At 41.8% G+C, this 18,441-nt stretch overlaps 1 protein-coding gene across 2 annotated transcripts; it reads right to left on the reverse strand.

Annotated features, from left to right (window-relative positions):
• Positions 1-1,951: 1,951 nt before the first annotated feature.
• On the reverse strand, positions 1,952-9,451 carry LOC124021109 (ubiquitin carboxyl-terminal hydrolase 37-like). Of its 2 annotated transcripts, XM_046336437.1 has the most exons (13): positions 8,245-9,451; positions 7,555-7,907; positions 6,912-7,109; positions 6,501-6,632; positions 5,747-5,879; positions 5,501-5,637; positions 5,217-5,316; positions 5,008-5,087; positions 4,563-4,813; positions 4,044-4,125; positions 3,070-3,205; positions 2,648-3,000; positions 1,953-2,264 (listed from the first exon to the last, which is right to left on the reverse strand). In XM_046336437.1, exons 1-11 carry the CDS (start codon positions 8,296-8,298, stop codon positions 3,193-3,195), a joined length of 1,533 nt encoding a protein of 510 aa, XP_046192393.1. In that variant the 5' UTR covers positions 8,299-9,451; the 3' UTR covers positions 1,953-2,264; positions 2,648-3,000; positions 3,070-3,192. The 2 variants fall into 2 exon arrangements, with proteins under 2 accessions (XP_046192392.1, XP_046192393.1); XM_046336436.1 differs by lacking the exon at positions 3,070-3,205 and having other exon boundaries at positions 1,952-2,264.
• Positions 9,452-18,441: the final 8,990 nt, after the last annotated feature.

Below are 18,441 nucleotides of genomic sequence, written 5' to 3' on the forward strand. Positions count from 1 at the left end.
ATATTATCACACTAAGACTGGTGGGAGTCATATCATGTATTATATTATATTATCACACTAAGACTGGTGGGAGTCATATCATGTATTATATTATCACACTAAGACTGGTGGGAGTCATATCATGTATTATATTATCACACTAAGACTGGTGGGAGTCATATCATGTAGTATATTATCACACTAAGACTGGTGGGAGTCATATCATGTATTATATTATCACACTAAGACTGGTGGGAGTCATATCATGTAGTATATTATCACACTAAGACTGGTGGGAGTCATATCATGTATTATATTATCACACTAAGACTGGTGGGAGTCATATCATGTATTATATTATCACACTAAGACTGGTGGGAGTCATATCATGTATTATATTATCACACTAAGACTGGTGGGAGTCATATCATGTATTATATTATCACACTAAGACTGGTGGGAGTCATATCATGTATTATATTATCACACTAAGACTGGTGGGAGTCATATCATGTATTATATATTATCACACTAAGACTGGTGGGAGTCATATCATGTATTATATTATCACACTAAGACTGGTGGGAGTCATATCATGTATTATATTATCACACTAAGACTGGTGGGAGTCATATCATGTATTATATTATATTATCACACTAAGACTGGTGGGAGTCATATCATGTAGTATATTATCACACTAAGACTGGTGGGAGTCATATCATGTATTATCACATATGCACACTAATTGACTGGTGGGAGTCATATCATGTATTATATTATATCACACTAAGTACTGGTGGGAGTCATGTCTTGTATTATATTATCATAAAATGCTAACCTCTTATATTATCACACTAAGACTGGTGGGAGTCATATCATGTATTATAGTATATTATCACACTAAGACTGGTGGGAGTCATATCATGTAGTATATTATCACACTAAGACTGGTGGGAGTCATATCATATGTATTATATTATCATACTAAGACTGGTGGGAGTCATATCATGTATTATATTATCACACTAAGACTGGTGGGAGTCATATCATGTATTATATTATATTAGCATGTCTTGGGGTTATGATATAAAATGCTAAACTCCACTATTATTGGTAATGGTGAGAGGTTAGCATGTCTTGGGGGTATGATATAAAATGCTAACCTCCACTATTATTGGTAATGGTGAGAGGTTAGCATGTCTTGGGGGTATGATATAAAATGCTAACCTCCCTTTTATTGGTAATGGTGAGAGGTTAGCATGTCTTGGGGTATGATATAAAATGCTAACCTCCCTATTATTGGTAATGGTGAGAGGTTAGCATGTCTTGGGGTTATGATATAAAATGCTAACCTCCCCTTTTATTGGTAATGGTGAGAGGTTAGCATGTCTTTGGGGTATGATATAAAATGCTAACCTCCCCTTTTATTGGTAATGGTGAGAGGTTAGCATGTCTTGGGGGTATGATATAAAATGCTAACCTCCCCTTTTATTGGTAATGGTGAGAGGTTAGCATGTCTTGGGGGTATGATATAAAATGCTAAACTCCACTATTATTGGTAATGGTGAGAGGTTAGCATGTCTTGGGGGTATGATATAAAATGCTAACCTCCCCTTTTATTGGTAATGGTGAGAGGTTAGCATGTCTTGGGGGTATGATATAAAATGCTAACCTCCACTATTATTGGTAATGGTGAGAGGTTAGCATGTCTTGGGGGTTTGATCCTGTAACTTTCTCACTCAACATTATTTACCATTAAATTAAAGGTGACATTCTGTACAGTCACCCCATATGAAACATTTGATCTCCAATCCAAAACGCTGCTGTATAGAGCCAAATGAAAAGTTGTATCTTCACTGTCCAAATAAATACGTAAGGGAGCGTATAGGAGATAAGAAAAGACAGTATGTCACGTCACACCGCCTTTAATAGTGACAGGTCACAATGGTACAGTAAGGGTGTGGTGTCACTGTAAACATCGTTGATATTAAGCATCTCAATCACATCACGATAAAGGGAAGGAGTTCCCATAGGTCGTTTGGTGACCCGTTACTCAACTCACAGTACCAAGGTCACATCCATAGCCCAGCATTTTCATGTCTGTATTTATTCAAATGGAATACAACTGGAGAGTAACTTCAAAAGATTCTCATAGCATCTCTGAATCTTTATGTGACATTCCTCCTCCAGACCTGATTGGGTGTTAGAAGGCTCCATTACAGCTGCTTCCCTTTGTCACGTTTCCTGTTAGGACCGGCCTGAATCCCAGACGATAAATCTTCCTGAGTTAAAGAGTTACAACGGTCAACAGAATCATCTTAAATGGGATTTTCTTACATTTGTTTGTCTTTATTAATATTGCAGGTCTTCCGGTGTGACCATGCTGAATAAGAGGTTAGACACCACAGTGTATTTCACAACAGGAGGATTTCAAACCAAACCAAATAGAAGGGATGTTATATCCTCTAAATAATCACACTCTCTATCCACCACATCTACATGTGCACTACTTTTAGTGTGTATACTTTGTGTTTTTTTACATGAGCTTTATACATTAGGTGAAGTAGTCAAAACAAGGGAAGATATTTATGACATAAGCTACTGAAAAGAATGTTCATGCTAGTGTTGAAGAGCAGCATGATTGAAGTTGGGCTGAATGCTGCACCTGTTGAGGCAGGTCTGAGGGTGTTGGGACTGGGTCTTGTTCTGCCCATGTTGAGACTGGGCCTGGTTCTTCCCATGTTGAGGCTGGGCTGGGTGTGTTGATGTTGAGCCCAGTGCTGCCCCTGTTGTGGCTGGGCTCGGAGTTGTTGATGTTGGGCCAAGTGCTACCCCTTTCGAGGCAGGTGTGTGAGTGTTGAGGCTGGGCAGGGGGTTTTGAGACTGGGCCTGGTACTAGACCTGTTGAGACAGGTCTGAGTGTTTGGAGGCTGGTCCCGGTGCTGCCCCTGTTTAGGCTGGCGCTGATGCTGGTGGCCCTGTTAGGCCCTGTGTGCTGGGGCCTCCCGCTCTATTGCCCTGTAGGGTGAAAGGAACCGTTTACATAAATAGCAACACAAGAATATAGATGGCGAGAGTAAGCAGTACCTGAACATATAGAAGAGCATGTAGGCACTCCGGGCTCTGGTCCTCAGCACAGTGGCTTCATTGGACATTGACACCTGGCTGTCGTTACAGCAGAACCAGTTTCCACTGGCATGCAATATGTCACTAATGTAGTGCCCTGTGGAACAAGGAAGACAGACTAGAGGTCAAGGGTCAGGCTATTGTGGGTAATAGAGTGTTTTGTAACAGTTAAACCATTCATTTGGGAGGTCATTTTATCTGTTACATGTGTCAAGTTTTGAAATCAGAGATAAACAAATACACATGGCATTAAATGAGGCATGCCTCTCCATTCTTTTGAATTAAATTGAGCAAACTCTAAACATATTGCAGTGCTTGTTGGGATGACACTTCACTCTGAAGCCTGCAGCCTTGCTCGCTTGGCCGAAATGGCTGTTGGAGGGTCTACTTATCCCCTAAAACAGGGTTCCACAAATGGCGGCCCGCGGGACAAATTTGGCCCCAAGGGTGATTTTATTTGGCCCCCTATGTTTTCTGACCAAATTAAACGAAATTGTTAAAAGACTGTAAAAACACCAGCAAATCAGCTCCAAGTGATTTTCATTTTGGAAATCTGTTACAAAGTGTTCCCACGCACAATAAAGAGATATATGTGGTTGTACACAAATGTAAGCAAGATTTGAAATTAGTCAAATATTATATCTGTTTGGCCTTCCTACGGTATATTTGCAGTCTACAAATTATTTGTAATTTAGTTCCACACCCCTTCCCATCTGGCTAAGAAAAAAACTGGACCCGAGGCTGAATCTAGTTGATGATCCCTGGCCTTCACCCTCGTTAATGTTCACTTCCTCAGCTTTGGGATACTTGTGTATACGGCAGAGGCACACGTGAACATGCAAATTGAGATCCAAGGAGAAGGGAGTGATTTGGAATTCAGCTGATGTCATATGTATTGTGCATCTGCATGTGTGTGTTTGATGGTATTTACTTACCGGAGTTTGCGGAGCCTCCCAAATGAGAGACTACGCCAGTCAGCTGGTAGTAACCATTCACTGACTGTACTGGCTTCTGCTTCTGTAAGAAAACACATGTGATCATAGGATTCTCATTCCCTCTACAGTCCACCACACTGTCTACAGTCTACTACAGTACTAGTCTACTACAGGTCTACTACATCATGTACTCCTCATAACTATCTCAGTGTTCTGTCATAACTTATTTTTCACTGGTTTCACTCTCTCTCTCTCTTCTCACCACTGAGGCTGTCAGCAACACTTTCCCTAGTTCCTGCTCCTTTGAATCTGAGGGGTCAAATATACATATCAAGAGCTGTGAAAACGTGGTTACTTGTCTGAATTGCTCTGGACTAAAACAGCTCCCATACATCACTAAAGATATCTGAGAAACATTTTAAATTGCAGCTTCCAGCTTCTCTGTCAGCAGGACCGTTTTGGGAGTGGGTGGTTTGTGTGGTGTTGGAGCAAGAATAGTATTATGGTGCCATGACCTACCTGAACAGCAGAGGGCGCTGTCTTTGGCCACTCCAGGTGGGCTGGAGACTTGGCTGGCGAGGGTCTGGGGGATGGACCCCTGGATGCTGGGGGCCTGGTTGGTGAGGGCCTGTGGGCTGGCACTGTGCAGGTGTGGCACCATGTCCCCACAGAGGGTGGAGAGCCTCAGCTCCGAAGGAAACAAAAGAGGAGCCTCCAGCTTCTCCAACCCCCCAGGTCCTCCAAACCTCTTCAGATGCAAAACCAGCACACTGCCCAGAAACAGAGAGGAAGAGAGATGAACAGACAGACAATGAAACCAGTCAACAAAATAACAGATGAGTGAAATTTGTTTGGTGGTGCTCAGCTCTAAGTCCTACAACCTGCTCAGGAAGGTAACTTCTCCTAAAGGCTCAGGACATTAAACACTGCTAGTACTATGAGAGGTTATAAAGGGACAACTCACAGAGGCAGTGTGTGGAACTGCTCCACCTTTGAGGCGTGGAGGCCTTTACAGCCCTCACATGTGAATTCAACCTGTTCACTCTGGTTAGAAACAAAAGCATTACATAATGAATGATACCACTACAATAATAAGATAGCGTATTCTGAGGCAGTGGGCAGCTTGCCCTGGGTGTTAGTCTCTACATGCAGGGCTGAGCCCTAAGTGCTGACTTTGAAAGTGAGTGCTAGGCTGTTCAGCAAGGTGCGCTCAGGGCTGAAGTCCAATGAGAGGTGGTTGTAGTCCTCTCTGGTGGACGACTCGCGCCCACAGCTTCAGAAGCAGGACAAAGAGAAGAAAAATGCATCAAGTCTGTTTCTGTTTCAGGTCTCTACAATGTTTCTGTTATGCCATGTGTTTTGTAATATTAATATATACTGTATATATATATATATATATATACATATAGAAAGATCATGTTCTCAGTAGATACATTACAACCAATGGGAGCTCTTACCTGGTACATGTGCGCACCGACACAAGCTGGAACTCCAGCTGGGAAACAGGGCAGGTATAGTTCATCCCGAGTGTCTTCAGAATCATGCCCTCCTCCTTCAGCTGGCACAGCATATTGACAAGTAACTCGTGTGCATCCTATGATGAGGAAGAGACAGAAACACACCAAGATAAAAGCAAATGATGAAGATAAAATGAACCCTTGCAAGAAGAGCACTCGTACACAAGAGAGTAGTGCCTCAGTTACCTGTTGCGTGTCCCCCAGATACTTCAAATCGTATCCCGACAAGGAGTACTTGACCTTCCACATGAGGTCTGCTTTTGAGGCCTGGTTTTCCACACTGTCAGGTAAACCTGAACGGTGCACATCAGACAGACTCCTGTAGGGGAGACAGAGAGTAAGTTAGCAGCTGACTGGATGGTGTCAACCTACTGGCTTACGCCTGAAGAGGCAGATGAGTAAATACAAATATGTTTTATCTAGTGGCACCCCATCATTAGAATTTATTCATTCCATTTGATGCAAATTCACCTTTGAGGACGGACAATGAAGCCAAACAACAAAAATGTATTGTTTATTCTCATAAGATATTTGGTTTGGATACTGCTCTCAATTCCAGAGCATTTTAAAAAACTACCAAATTTCCCACGGTAAGGTGGAATGTTCAGTCAATGAGCATTATGGGTCATGTAGTCATTCTACACTTTCCAAATTGGCCTACAAAATGCCTACATCATAATCAGTGTGTCATTGTTGTTCCTCTTGGTTATGAAGATTCCAAAAACAAAAGGAAACTGGAAAATAAACCATAAATACAATACACAGCAAAATATGAAGTGGTTACGTTTAGGAAAAGGGTTAGGATTAGTGAAAGTGCTATCTTAACCTGCTACGACAATCCCTTTCTGTAAAGTGGCATGAAAAGAGTGTTCCTTCTTTAATTTATGACCACAATTAATGGGTGTGTGGGGTGAGTGTCTGCTTTTGAGCCTTCACTTACCTGAGCAGGTTGGAGAAGGGGGAGGAGCTCCAGAGTTGTTCCTGGTGCAGGATTTCCTTTGAGAAGGAAGGCAGGACCAGGAGGCACTGCAGGGTGGCGTTAAGGAAGCAAGTGTTGCCAATGTTAGGCAACCTGTGAAGAAGAAGCAGCCATCAGTACACACATACAGATTAATCATAACCTTCATATCTCTATAAAGTGATGATAATGGCAGGGGATAAGGGATACATTATATTTAACACAAAGAAGTGGATGTCCTTTAGACCAAGACTGACATAATTCATGGGTTTATAAATATCTAATAAAACGGACATGCTCGATAGTAAGCCCTATCCCCATAGTATATCAGACACTGATCTCTAAACAATAAATCACTTATATTCAATGCATTTGCAGTGTGTTGTGGTTTACCCAAGAAGTTCCATGTTGACCAGTTCCCCCCATTCTCCTCTGGCCCCCTGGGTCTCTTCTGACCCTCTGGTGGCTGAGCTGGCCCTGTGAAGAGTCATGCTTCTGGTGGCTGAGCTGGCCCTGGGAAGAGTCATGCTTCTGGTGGCTGAGACTGGTCTCTGGGGCATTGGACTAGAGTGGTCCTGAAGAGACAGAGGTCTGTAGGAAGGAGCAAAACAGGTCTAACGCCTCCAACACAGAGATATTATCACTCTACACAGTCTCTCTATTAAATACTGTACTGTACTATAAACACAGCTGAGTACTGCTGTCCATATAAATGCAGTGTACCAAGTAGACCAGGCCAATAGGTTAGTACTCTCTTTATCCACTAGATGTAGACGGAAGAGGCTAAAACTACAGTTTCAGGAAAATAACTTTCTGGGACTGTGTTTATCAAGTGTCTCAGAGTAGTCTGAGTCTGATCTAGGACCAGTTTTGCATTTTAGATCATAGATCAATGAATCAGATTATTATGGACAGAGAGGACCTGATCCTAGATTAGCACTCATACTGTTGATTAACACTGGCCCTGGTCTGGTAGCACTAAACCCAACTCTCCAAAGAGACTCTAGGATGGCACTGTACTTTATGTTTGGATTACCTGACTGTTGTGCCCTCCTGACTGGTGTCTCCATGACGATCCAGAGGGTTGGTAGGAGAGGGAGAACTAGGGTGGGACACCACTGGAGAGGATTTCACTGGGGAAGGGTTTTTGGCAGGTGACTGGGGTACAGAGGGTTGTTCAGCAGGAGAGCAAGGCTGAGAGGAACATTTAACAGGAGAGGGAGGTGGATGGAGGGAGGAGAGTTGGTCAGAGGGTGAGGGGTCAGAGGTAGCGGAGCCATTCCGTTCAGAACGGTCAGATGGAATTGGAGAGGGGGATGAAGTGCCCCTCTCCTTCTTCTTTCTTGTCTTCTGCTCCACATCAACTGAATTTGCTTTCTGACGTTTTTTCTGTTGACAAGAAAATGTGATAGTGCTAAATCCTTCCCCCCCAGATCCCCAGCCAATGGAAGAGGGGGGTCATGAGAGCAGGAAGAGGTTGGCCTAAATGGAGAATCATAGGTATCTATCCTAAACCTCAAATAACACAGTATAGACAGGTTACATTGAGTGACATTTGCAATAGCTGAACTTCATGTACATTTCATGTACACTTTTTACGTATTTGTCAATCAGAATGTAATTGTACTTTTATTCTTCCATTTTATTCTTCCCACTAGGTTTAAGAGAAAAATACTACTCCAGAATTATAGTAGTTGTTAATTGATTAAATGACCTGATTTCATACCTTCTTGCACCAGCAGAAACAAGCCATGTCGATAACCAATGAAGACTGATACATTTCCTCATTAACCCATTGTTCAAATTGGCTTTAAGACCATTGTGATGTCATCGGTCATGTATGACATCACCACCTGGCAACCCAATCTATAACATTTTAAAATATATTGTTCAATGAACAAATATGTTTTATTGAAGAGCAAAGTTATGCAGTATACATACAATATTGTAGATAATATGCTCCATTGTATTCTTGTTTCTTTTTACATTCATTTTTTGTATGTTGTTTCATTAAACTTACGACCACAATAAAGGCATTTTAAGTGCCTTCATCTTCATCTTCATAGTTTTTTGATAGCTTCCATGTTGTTTGTGGTTTGGTCATCGGTTTATTTAAATGCTAAATGCTTTTTCTCTTATTCACCAGCAGATGGACAAAGGGTTGGTTAAAAGAATGTGAACATGTGGTAGAGATTTAGCATAAACCTCAAACAACAATCCAGATTGGTTAAGGATAGTGCTGTCTTGCCAACTCCTACCAGCTAGAGTCCCAGGTCTGTTTAGTGCTGTCTTGTCAACTCCTACTAGCAAGAGTCCCAGGTCTGTTTAGTGATGTCTTGCCAACTCCTACTAGCTAGAGTCCCAGATCTGTTTAGTGATGTCTTGTCAACTCCTACTAGCTAGAGTCCCAGGTCTGTTTAGTGCTGTCTTGTCAACTCCTACTAGCAAGAGTCCCAGGTCTGTTTAGTGCTGTCTTGCCAACTCCTACTAGCTAGAGTCCCAGGTCTGTTTAGTGCTGTCTTGCCAACTCCTACTAGCTAGAGTCCCAGGTCTGTTTAGTGCTGTCTTGCCAACTCCTACTAGCTAGAGTCCCAGGTCTGTTTAGTGCTGTCTTGCCAACTCCTACTAGCTAGAGTCCCAGGTCTGTTTAGTGATGTCTTGTCAACTCCTACTAGCTAGAGTCCCAGGTCTGTTTAGTGCTGTCTTGTCAACTCCTACTAGCTAGAGTCCCAGGTCTGTTTAGTGCTGTCTTGTCAACTCCTACTAGCTAGAGTCCCAGGTCTGTTTAGTGATGTCTTGCCAACTCCTACTAGCTAGAGTCCCAGGTCTGTTTAGTGATGTCTTGTCAACTCCTACTAGCAAGAGTCCCAGGTCTGTTTAGTGATGTCTTGCCAACTCCTACTAGCTAGAGTCCCAGGTCTGTTTAGTGCTGTCTTGCCAACTTAACAAGAGTCCCAGGTCTGTTTAGTGCTGTCTTGTCAACTCCTACTAGCTAGAGTCATCTGTTTAGTGAGTCTTGCCAAACATTTCTTCCTTTTTTATCATATTGCAGCACACTAGACTATGGCACATTATTTATTATTTATTATTTAAGTGTCAGACATTGTTTATTTACACACGTTACTGTGTGTGTTTCGATTCTCTCTCGCACAAACACACACATACACGCTCACCCTCTATAACCACTCTTATATTTACAGTGGTGATGAACAGCTGGAGGCATTTTGTTGTGAATTCTGAAAACAAGCCAACCAAACTCAGAAATACATTTCACTGGTTGCCATGGTGAATAATCAAATAATAATTTGTTGGACACATGAAAGGAAACAAAGAGTTTACCGGAAACTCAAAATTAAAATACTAGCAGATCAATTCAGATCAACAATTTTCAATAGAAGATCTAATTACATTTAGAGGATTCTAAATGAATATCGAATGGGCTTTTATACAATGACAATGCAGGGATAATAATAACTTCATATATCTGTAGGGGTTGGGCAAATCTGGTTTTAGAGTACTTAAGCATTGAATACATTGAAGTTTGCCCATTTTGGCCTTCAGGCTACACTTTACAACAGGACTCATCTCTGACTGACTGCAACATCTACAGTGGTACAATATAAATATATTTTTGAATGACTTTTTAAAAATGTATATGTTTATTAAGTTGTCTTGCTTTTCTCAGAGCAGCACAAAACGGTGCTGAAATAGTTGACCATAAGCAGGTAGGCTTTTGCTTCAAATCCTATTGTAACAATTGGATGACATTGGGAGTTTCAGTAAGCAACAATTTGTTGCCTTCATTAGCCTACTTTATTCTTAAAATAACTCCAGCGCATAAAAGAGAAAGGAGCCTTAATTAATTAACAATAAAGTGATTTAACTCACAAATGCATTTGACTGTACTTAATATTGGCCATCAACCAGAAACACACCGTGGTAGAAACATGTTGTTGATTTATTTATATTTTTTTACTATTTCAAAATGCACACGTTTAATCAGCTACTGTGCAGTCTGACAAGTAAACATAGCCCACAGTACATAGTAAACATATCCCACAGTACATAGTAAACATAGCCCACAGTACATAGTAAACATGGCCCACAGTAGATAGTAAACATATCCCACAGTACATAGTAAACATAGCCCACAGTACATAGTAAACATAGCCCACAGTAGATAGTAAACATGGCAAAGATGCTTCATTCCTTACATAAGGGAGAGCAGGCCATGTCAAGACTTTCTCAGTGACCTCAAGTACTCATTAACTCTGTATTGAATGTTTTTTTCGGGATGCATCAGTCTTGGTCACAGTATTAATGATGAACACCTGGAGGTTCACTGGTCAGCCACATTTGCCTCGGGATCCATCCCAGTTGGGGCGGCATGTAGTCTAGTGGTTAGAGCGTAGGGCCAGTAACCGGAAGGTTGTTGAAACAAATCCCTGAGCTGACAAGGTAAACATCTGTTGTTCTGCCCCTGAACAAGGCAGTTAACCCACTGTTCCTAGGACATCATTGTAAATAAGAATTTGTTCTTAAATGACTTGCCTCGTTAAATAAAAAATACAAGTATCTGTCTCTGTAAATAATGAGTGATACTGATTCACGTGCACCTTCATCAGATGAGCAGAATGGTACTGCTCTGCGTCCCCATCGATTGTGGTGTCCTATGATAGAAATGGTAGATCAATTAAGAATTAAAAGTGACTCCAACACACAAATGCTGCATAATGAAACATGTTTTAAGAATGTAGCAAAACCAACTGCTTTCATGGGAACCATGTGTTTTATCGGTGTGGCCCGTTGTCCAGCCCTTTGTCCACCGATCTCCACGGATGGTTGTCGGCATGGTTGTTTGCTCTGCAAAAACACATTCATGTTTTTAGTACACAAGTATCGATTGTATTACACAGTATGCCTACGCATGGACAGACTATATAAATAAAAAAATAAGTAAATGCATTGAATCCCAAAAAACTTTAGTTTTGGTGATCCTCCCAGCTCTGGCTCATTTTCTCAAGTCCTCTGGTGGTTACAGTCCTAACCCTGGAACATATAGCACCATAGAATGGGTGGAGTTTGGGGCAGGTAGAGGAGTACTGGAAAGGTGTGACTTTCAGGTTACTACAGGCCATAAGTATACAGCAGATCGCCGAAAGTCCTCACTTTGATTATGCTGTAAGAACATACTGTAGCAACATGACCAGGATTTCTATTCATTTAAGTGAGCAGATTGGGGCTTTCAGGGGGAACAGACAATCTACTCGAGACATTTCAAAAGTACTGGTAGACTTTAGGATTTTTGTCATGTCATCCAGGTCAGGATAAACAATTATTTATACAAAGTACTAACCCTGACTCTCGTTTTTTAAGTGTTCATAGGTCTCGGTCTATATATTCCTGGTGGGATTTTTCACAAACAATGCTTGTTTTATTTAAACGCTCTTCACACACCATGCTTACTTGAGACCAAAACTAGGGATCTTTTGTAAAATCGTGCAAGTTGGGGGAATTTTCACGCCTACATTAGCCGGGCTATGAAGAGTCTAATATTTCATCATGGGTGGATGGCTTCTTTTGTATTCCAATGTATTGAATGAATGTATTTATTGCTGTAATTTCTCATTCTCAAAGGTAGAAACGCTGTTTACAGAGTTCACAATCTCATTTTCATGTTCATGTTTAAAAAATATTGATATTTTGGAGATGATTTTGTTTTCAAATAAAAAGGCCATTCTTGAACATGGGGTTAAACAATAGGCCCTTTTAATTTTGTCTGGCTTGCCATTTCAAATCAAATTGAATATTTTTTCTCATATAATTTACAGGTCGCTAGGTGTAGGCAAAACCATAGACAAGTAGGTAAAATGTGATATGACTAAAGAGTTAAAAAGGGTGATTCTTCCACAAATAGACAGGTATTTTCATCAAGTACAGGAGATGGAGTTCCTCACAGGTGTGCCTGGCATGGATTGTGACTCAATCTCATTCCTCTTCAATGCATCATTTTTATTATATTGAACTTGGCAAGTCAGTTAAGAACAAATTCTTATTTTCAATGACAGCCTAGGAACAGTGGGTTAACTGCCTTGTTCAGGGACAGATCAACAGAATTTTAACTTATCAGCTCAGGGATTTGATCTTGCAAACTTTCGGTTACTAGTCTGGCCATACTCTGGACCCTGATCTCTCTTTTGAAGAACATATCAAGACCATTTCAAGGACAGCTTTTTTCCATCTACGTAACATTGCAAAAATCAGAAACTTTCTGTCCAAAAATGATGCAGAAAAATGAATCCATGCTTTTGTCACTTCTAGGTTAGACTACTGCAATGCTCTACTTTCCGGCTACCCGGATAAAGCACTAAATAAACTTCAGTTAGTGCTAAATACGGCTGCTAGAATCCTGACTAGAACCAAAAAATTTGATCATATTACTCCAGTGCTAGCCTCTCTACAGTGGCTTCCTGTCAAAGCAAGGGCTGATTTCAAGGTTTTACTGCTAACCTACAAAGCATTACATGGGCTTGCTCCTACCTATCTCTCTGATTTGGTCCTGCCGTACATACCTACACGTACGCTACGGTCACAAGACACAGGCCTCCTAATTGTCCCTAGAATTTCTAAGCAAACAGCTGGAGGCAGGGCTTTCTCCTATAGAGCTCAATTTTTATGGAACGGTCTGCCTACCCATGTCAGAGACGCAAACTCGGTCTCAACCTTTAAGTCTTTACTGAAGACTCATCTCTTCAGTGGGTCATATGATTGAGTGGAGTCTGGCCCAGGAGTGGGAAGGTGAACGGAAAGGCTCTGGAGCAACGAACCGCTCTTGCTGTCTCTTCTTGGCCGGTTCCCCTCTTTCCACTGGGATTCTCTGCCTCTAACCCTATTACAGGGGCTGAGTCACTGGCTTACTGGGGCTCTCTCATGCCGTCCATGGAAGAGGTGCGTCACCTGAGTGGGTTGATTCACTGATGTGGTCATCCTGTCTGGGTTGGCGCCCCCCCTTGGGTTGTGCCATGGCGGAGATCTTTGTGGGCTATACTCAGCCTTGTCTCAGGATGGTAAGTTGGTGGTAGAAGATATCCCTCTAGTGGTGTGGGGGCTGTACTTTGGCAAAGTGGGTCGGGTTATATCCTTCCTGTTTGGCCCTGTCCGGGGGTGTCCTCAGATGGGGCCACAGTGTCTCCTGACCCCTCCTGTCTCATCCTCCAGTATTTATGCTGTAGTAGTGTATGTGTCGGGGTCTAGGGTCAGTTTGTTATATCTGGAGTACTTCTCCTGTCCTATTTGGTGTCCTGTGTGAATCTAAGTGTGCGTTCTCTAATTCTCTCCTTCTCTCTTTCTTTCTCTCTCTCGGAGGACCTGAGCCCTAGGACCATGCCCCAGGACTACCTGACATGATGACTCCTTGCTGTCCCCAGTCCACCTGGCCGTTCTGCTGCTCCAGTTTTAACTGTTCTGCCTGACCTGAGCCCTAGGACCATGCCCGAGGACTACCTGACATGATGACTCCTTGCTGTCCCCAGTCCACCTGACCGTGCTGCTGCTCCAGTGTCAACTGTTCTGCCTTATTATTATTTGACCATGCTGGTCATTTATGAACATTTGAACATCTTGGCCATGTTCTGTTATAATCTCCACCCGGCACAGCCAGAAGAGGACTGGCCACCCCACATAGCCTGGTTCCTCTCTAGGTTTCTTCCTAGGTTTTGGCCTTTCTAGGGAGTTTTTCCCTAGCCACCGTGCTTCTACACCTGAATTTCTTACTGTTTGGAGTTTTAGGCTGGGTTTCTGTACAGCACTTTGAGATATCAGTTGATGTACTAAGGGCTATATAAATACATTTGATTTGATTTGACTAGTCCAACGCTCTAACCTCTAGGATACCTGCCACCCCATGACTCTCCACATGACTCTCCGACCAATGCTGCATGACTCTCCGACCAATGCTGTCTGACTCTCCACTAATGACTTGACACTCCACCAATAATTACATTTAGAGGACTGGAAGATTCTAAATTAATGTCTAAGCAACATTTTTTGTTAGGGCAAATCTGATCTGTGAGAATTCTGTGTATTTTTTGGGGTGTGTGTGTAGGACAGAGAAATAGCAATTCCTACACTGTTGTTCTAAATTCAATCACATTCTTCAATAGGGGCACAAGGAGAACCAGATGCAGACACAGGAGGCAGATGGTTCGAGCCCAAGATATTTATTAACAATCCAAAGGGGTAGCAAGATAATAGTCATGGACAAGCAAAAGGTCAAAACTGGGAGGACTAGTAGAAGAGAATAGAAAAGTAGGAGCAGGGGAAAAACATGCTGGTTGACTTGAACATACAAGACGTACTGGCACAGAGAGACAGGAAACACAGGGATAAATACACTGGCACAGAGAGACAGGAAACACAGGGATAAATACACTGGTACAGAGAGACAGGAAACACAGGGATAAATACACTGGCACAGAGAAACAGGAAACACAGGTATAAATACACTGGTACAGAGAGACAGGAAACACAGGGATAAATACACTGGCACAGAGAGACAGGAAACACAGGGATAAATACACTGGCACAGAGAAACAGGAAACACAGGTATAAATACACTGGTACAGAGAGACAGGAAACACAGGGATAAATACACTGGCACAGAGAAACAGGAAACACAGGGATAAATACACTGGCACAGAGAAACAGGAAACACAGGGATAAATACACTGGCACAGAGAAACAGGAAACACAGGGATAAATACACTGGCACAGAGAAACAGGAAACACAGGGATAAATACACTGGCACAGAGAGACAGGAAACACAGGGATAAATACACTGGCACAGAGAGACAGGAAACACAGGGATAAATACACTGGCACCGAGAGACAGGAAACACAGGGATAAATACACTGGCACAGAGAAACAGGAAACACAGGGATAAATACACTGGCACAGAGAAACAGGAAACACAGGGATAAATACACTGGCACAGAGAAACAGGAAACACAGGGATAAATACACTGGCACAGAGAGACAGGAAACACAGGGATAAATACACTGGCACAGAGAAACAGGAAACACAGGGATAAATACACTGGCACAGAGAAACAGGAAACACAGGGATAAATACACTGGCACAGAGAGACAGGAAACACAGGGATAAATACACTGGCACAGAGAGACAGGAAACACAGGGATAACTACACTGGCAAAGAGAGACAGGAAACACAGGGATAAATATACTGGCACAGAGAAACAGGAAACACAGGGATTAATACACATGGGAAAATATGCGACACCTGGAGGGAGTGGAGACAATCACAAGAACAGGTGAAAAAGATCAGGGTGTGACATCTTCATCCTCATCATTCAGTTCATTGAAATACAATTTTGAATGCACAATATGAGTTTATATTTGGTTTATACCACCCATTCAATGACAGCATTAATTCAAGTAGAGACACATTAGGGGTTGGGACCCAAAAGCAGTGCAGGGAGAAGACACAGGTACAGACGTATGTTAGAGTTGAGGTTAGAAGTAGAAGTTACTGTATTTGAGCACACGCACACGCACACACACACACACACGCACACGCACACGCACACGCACACGCACACGCACACACACACACACACACACACACACACACACACACACACACACACACACACACACACACACACACACACACACACACACACACACACACACACACACACACGCACACACATAACAGGTGAGATTACCCTGTAGTCCTATATCTTTATTTGTCCCAATCCTGGACGATACAGTAAAACACATTACCAAAGATCTTTAATCATTTGTGATTCAGTCCATGTTCAGTGGTGGAAGAGACCCTCTGGAGTTGCTGCAGTGCTGTGTGTTCTCCTACTGGCTGGGATCATAGGCTTGTCTGTCTACTGTGAGTTTAGTATGTTGTCACTGAGACTTCAGTTGCCTACTTAATTATAATTACTCATTAATCGTGTTTTAGTTACATGTTTGATTAACTTTTCTTTTATACAGATGGAGTCACTGTTGATCACGACTCAACAGAGAGAGACCAGCTACAGACCAGTTACAACAACCTGACTGAATAGAGAGACCAGCTACAGACCAGTTACAACAACCTGACTAAAGAGAGAGACAAGCTTCAGACCAGTTACAACTGAATAGAGAGACCAGCTTCAGACCAGTTACAACAACCTGACTGAATAGAGAGACCAGCTTCAGACCAGTTACAACAACCTGACTGAATAGAGAGACCAGCTTCAGACCAGTTACAACAACCTGACTGAATAGAGAGACCAGCTTCAGACCAGTTACAACAACCTGACTGAATAGAGAGACCAGCTTCAGACCAGTTACAACAACCTGACTGAATAGAGAGACCAGCTTCAGACCAGTTACAACAACCTGACTGAATAGAGAGACCAGCTTCAGACCAGTTACAACAACCTGAATAAAGAGAGAGACAAGTTACAGACCAGATACAACAACCTGAATAAAGAGAGAGACCAGCTACAGACCAGATACAACAACCTGACGAGAGAGAGACCAGTTACAGACCAGATACAACAACCTGACTAGAGAGAGACCAGTTACAGACCAGATACAACAACCTGACTAAAGAGGGAGACCAGTTACAGACCAGATACAACAACCTGACTAAAGAGAGACCAGTTACAGACCAGATACAACAACCTGACTAAAGAGGGAGACCAGTTACAGACCAGATAAAACAACCTGAATAAAGAGACCAGCTGCAACATCCTGAATAACAAAGCTTTTTGTGATAGGTGAGATATAAACTGTGATACATTAAACGGGCCACCGCGAAGTCAAATCAAAAGTCATTGTATGTACTGTATATCAATGGGTTTATGAGTATGAAGATACTGGCTATGTTTCTCAATGTGGGAAACCTTTGCTCTACAACAGAGCAGCATTTTCAAAAGGTATGGAGAAACTTGGAGAAAGGAGAAGCCTAATTACCATGACTAAACGGTCACATGGAATTTGACTGCCATCGTGACATCCTGATTTGTTCCCGCAGGTGTGATAGGTAATATGGTCACTGCATTAGTCCTAGCAAGGACTGACCATCCAGAAGATCAAATTGTTGTTTTAACCATGTTGAGGCTATACAGTGTTACGATGGAGTAAAAATGCATATGTTTTGTATGACAGTTAAAACCAACCTCATGAGGCATTTCTATGTTATAATCTTCAAGAATCTATGGGTTTATATATGAAAATATTAATGTAGCAACTGCAGATTGCCCCTTTAATGATTGTAACATGTTATACTGATACAGTAACTTCCTCTTTAATGATTGTAACATGTTATACTGATACAGTAACTTCCTCTTTAATGATTGTAACATGTTACTATACAGTGATAAAATGTTATACTACAGTAAAACCCCTTTAATGATTGTAACATGTTATACTGATACAGTAACTTCCTCTTTAATGATTGTAACATGTTATACGGATACAGTAACTTCCTCTTTAATGATTGTAACATGTTATACTGATACAGTAACTTCCTCTTTAATGATTGTAACATGTTACTGATACAGTAACTTCCCCTTTAATGATTGTAACATGTTACTGATACAGTAACTTCCCCTTTAATGATTGTAACATGTTACTGATACAGTAACTTCCCCTTTAATGATTGTAACATGTTACTGATACAGTAACTTCCCTTTAATGATTGTAACATGTTACTGATACAGTAACTTCCCCTTTAATGATTGTAACATGTTACTGATATAGTAACTTCCCCTTTAATGATTGTAACATGTTACTGATACAGTAACTTTCCCTTCAATGATTGTAACATGTTATACTGATACAGATACACCCTGACCTTAGAGCCTTTTATCATCTAATTTGGTTAGGTCGGGGTGTG

This window comes from Oncorhynchus gorbuscha, unplaced genomic scaffold, assembly GCF_021184085.1.
Source record: "Oncorhynchus gorbuscha isolate QuinsamMale2020 ecotype Even-year unplaced genomic scaffold, OgorEven_v1.0 Un_scaffold_1052, whole genome shotgun sequence".
NCBI classification, from domain to species: Eukaryota; Metazoa; Chordata; class Actinopteri; order Salmoniformes; family Salmonidae; genus Oncorhynchus; species Oncorhynchus gorbuscha.

What these genes read in the sequence shown, in the direction of transcription:
- LOC124021109 (XM_046336436.1), bottom strand. Translation starts at nt 8,298, where the DNA reads ATGTATCAGTCTTCATTGGTTATCGACATGGCTTGTTTCTGCTGGTGC. An exon ending in ATCTGGGGGACACGCAACAG is followed by an intron (nt 5,638 to 5,746) that starts GTAACTGAGGCA and finishes TCCTCATCATAG; the next exon opens with GATGCACACGAGTTACTTGT. An exon ending in CAGCGCCCTCTGCTGTTCAG is followed by an intron (nt 4,126 to 4,562) that starts GTAGGTCATGGC and finishes GTTTTCTTACAG; the next exon opens with AAGCAGAAGCCAGTACAGTC.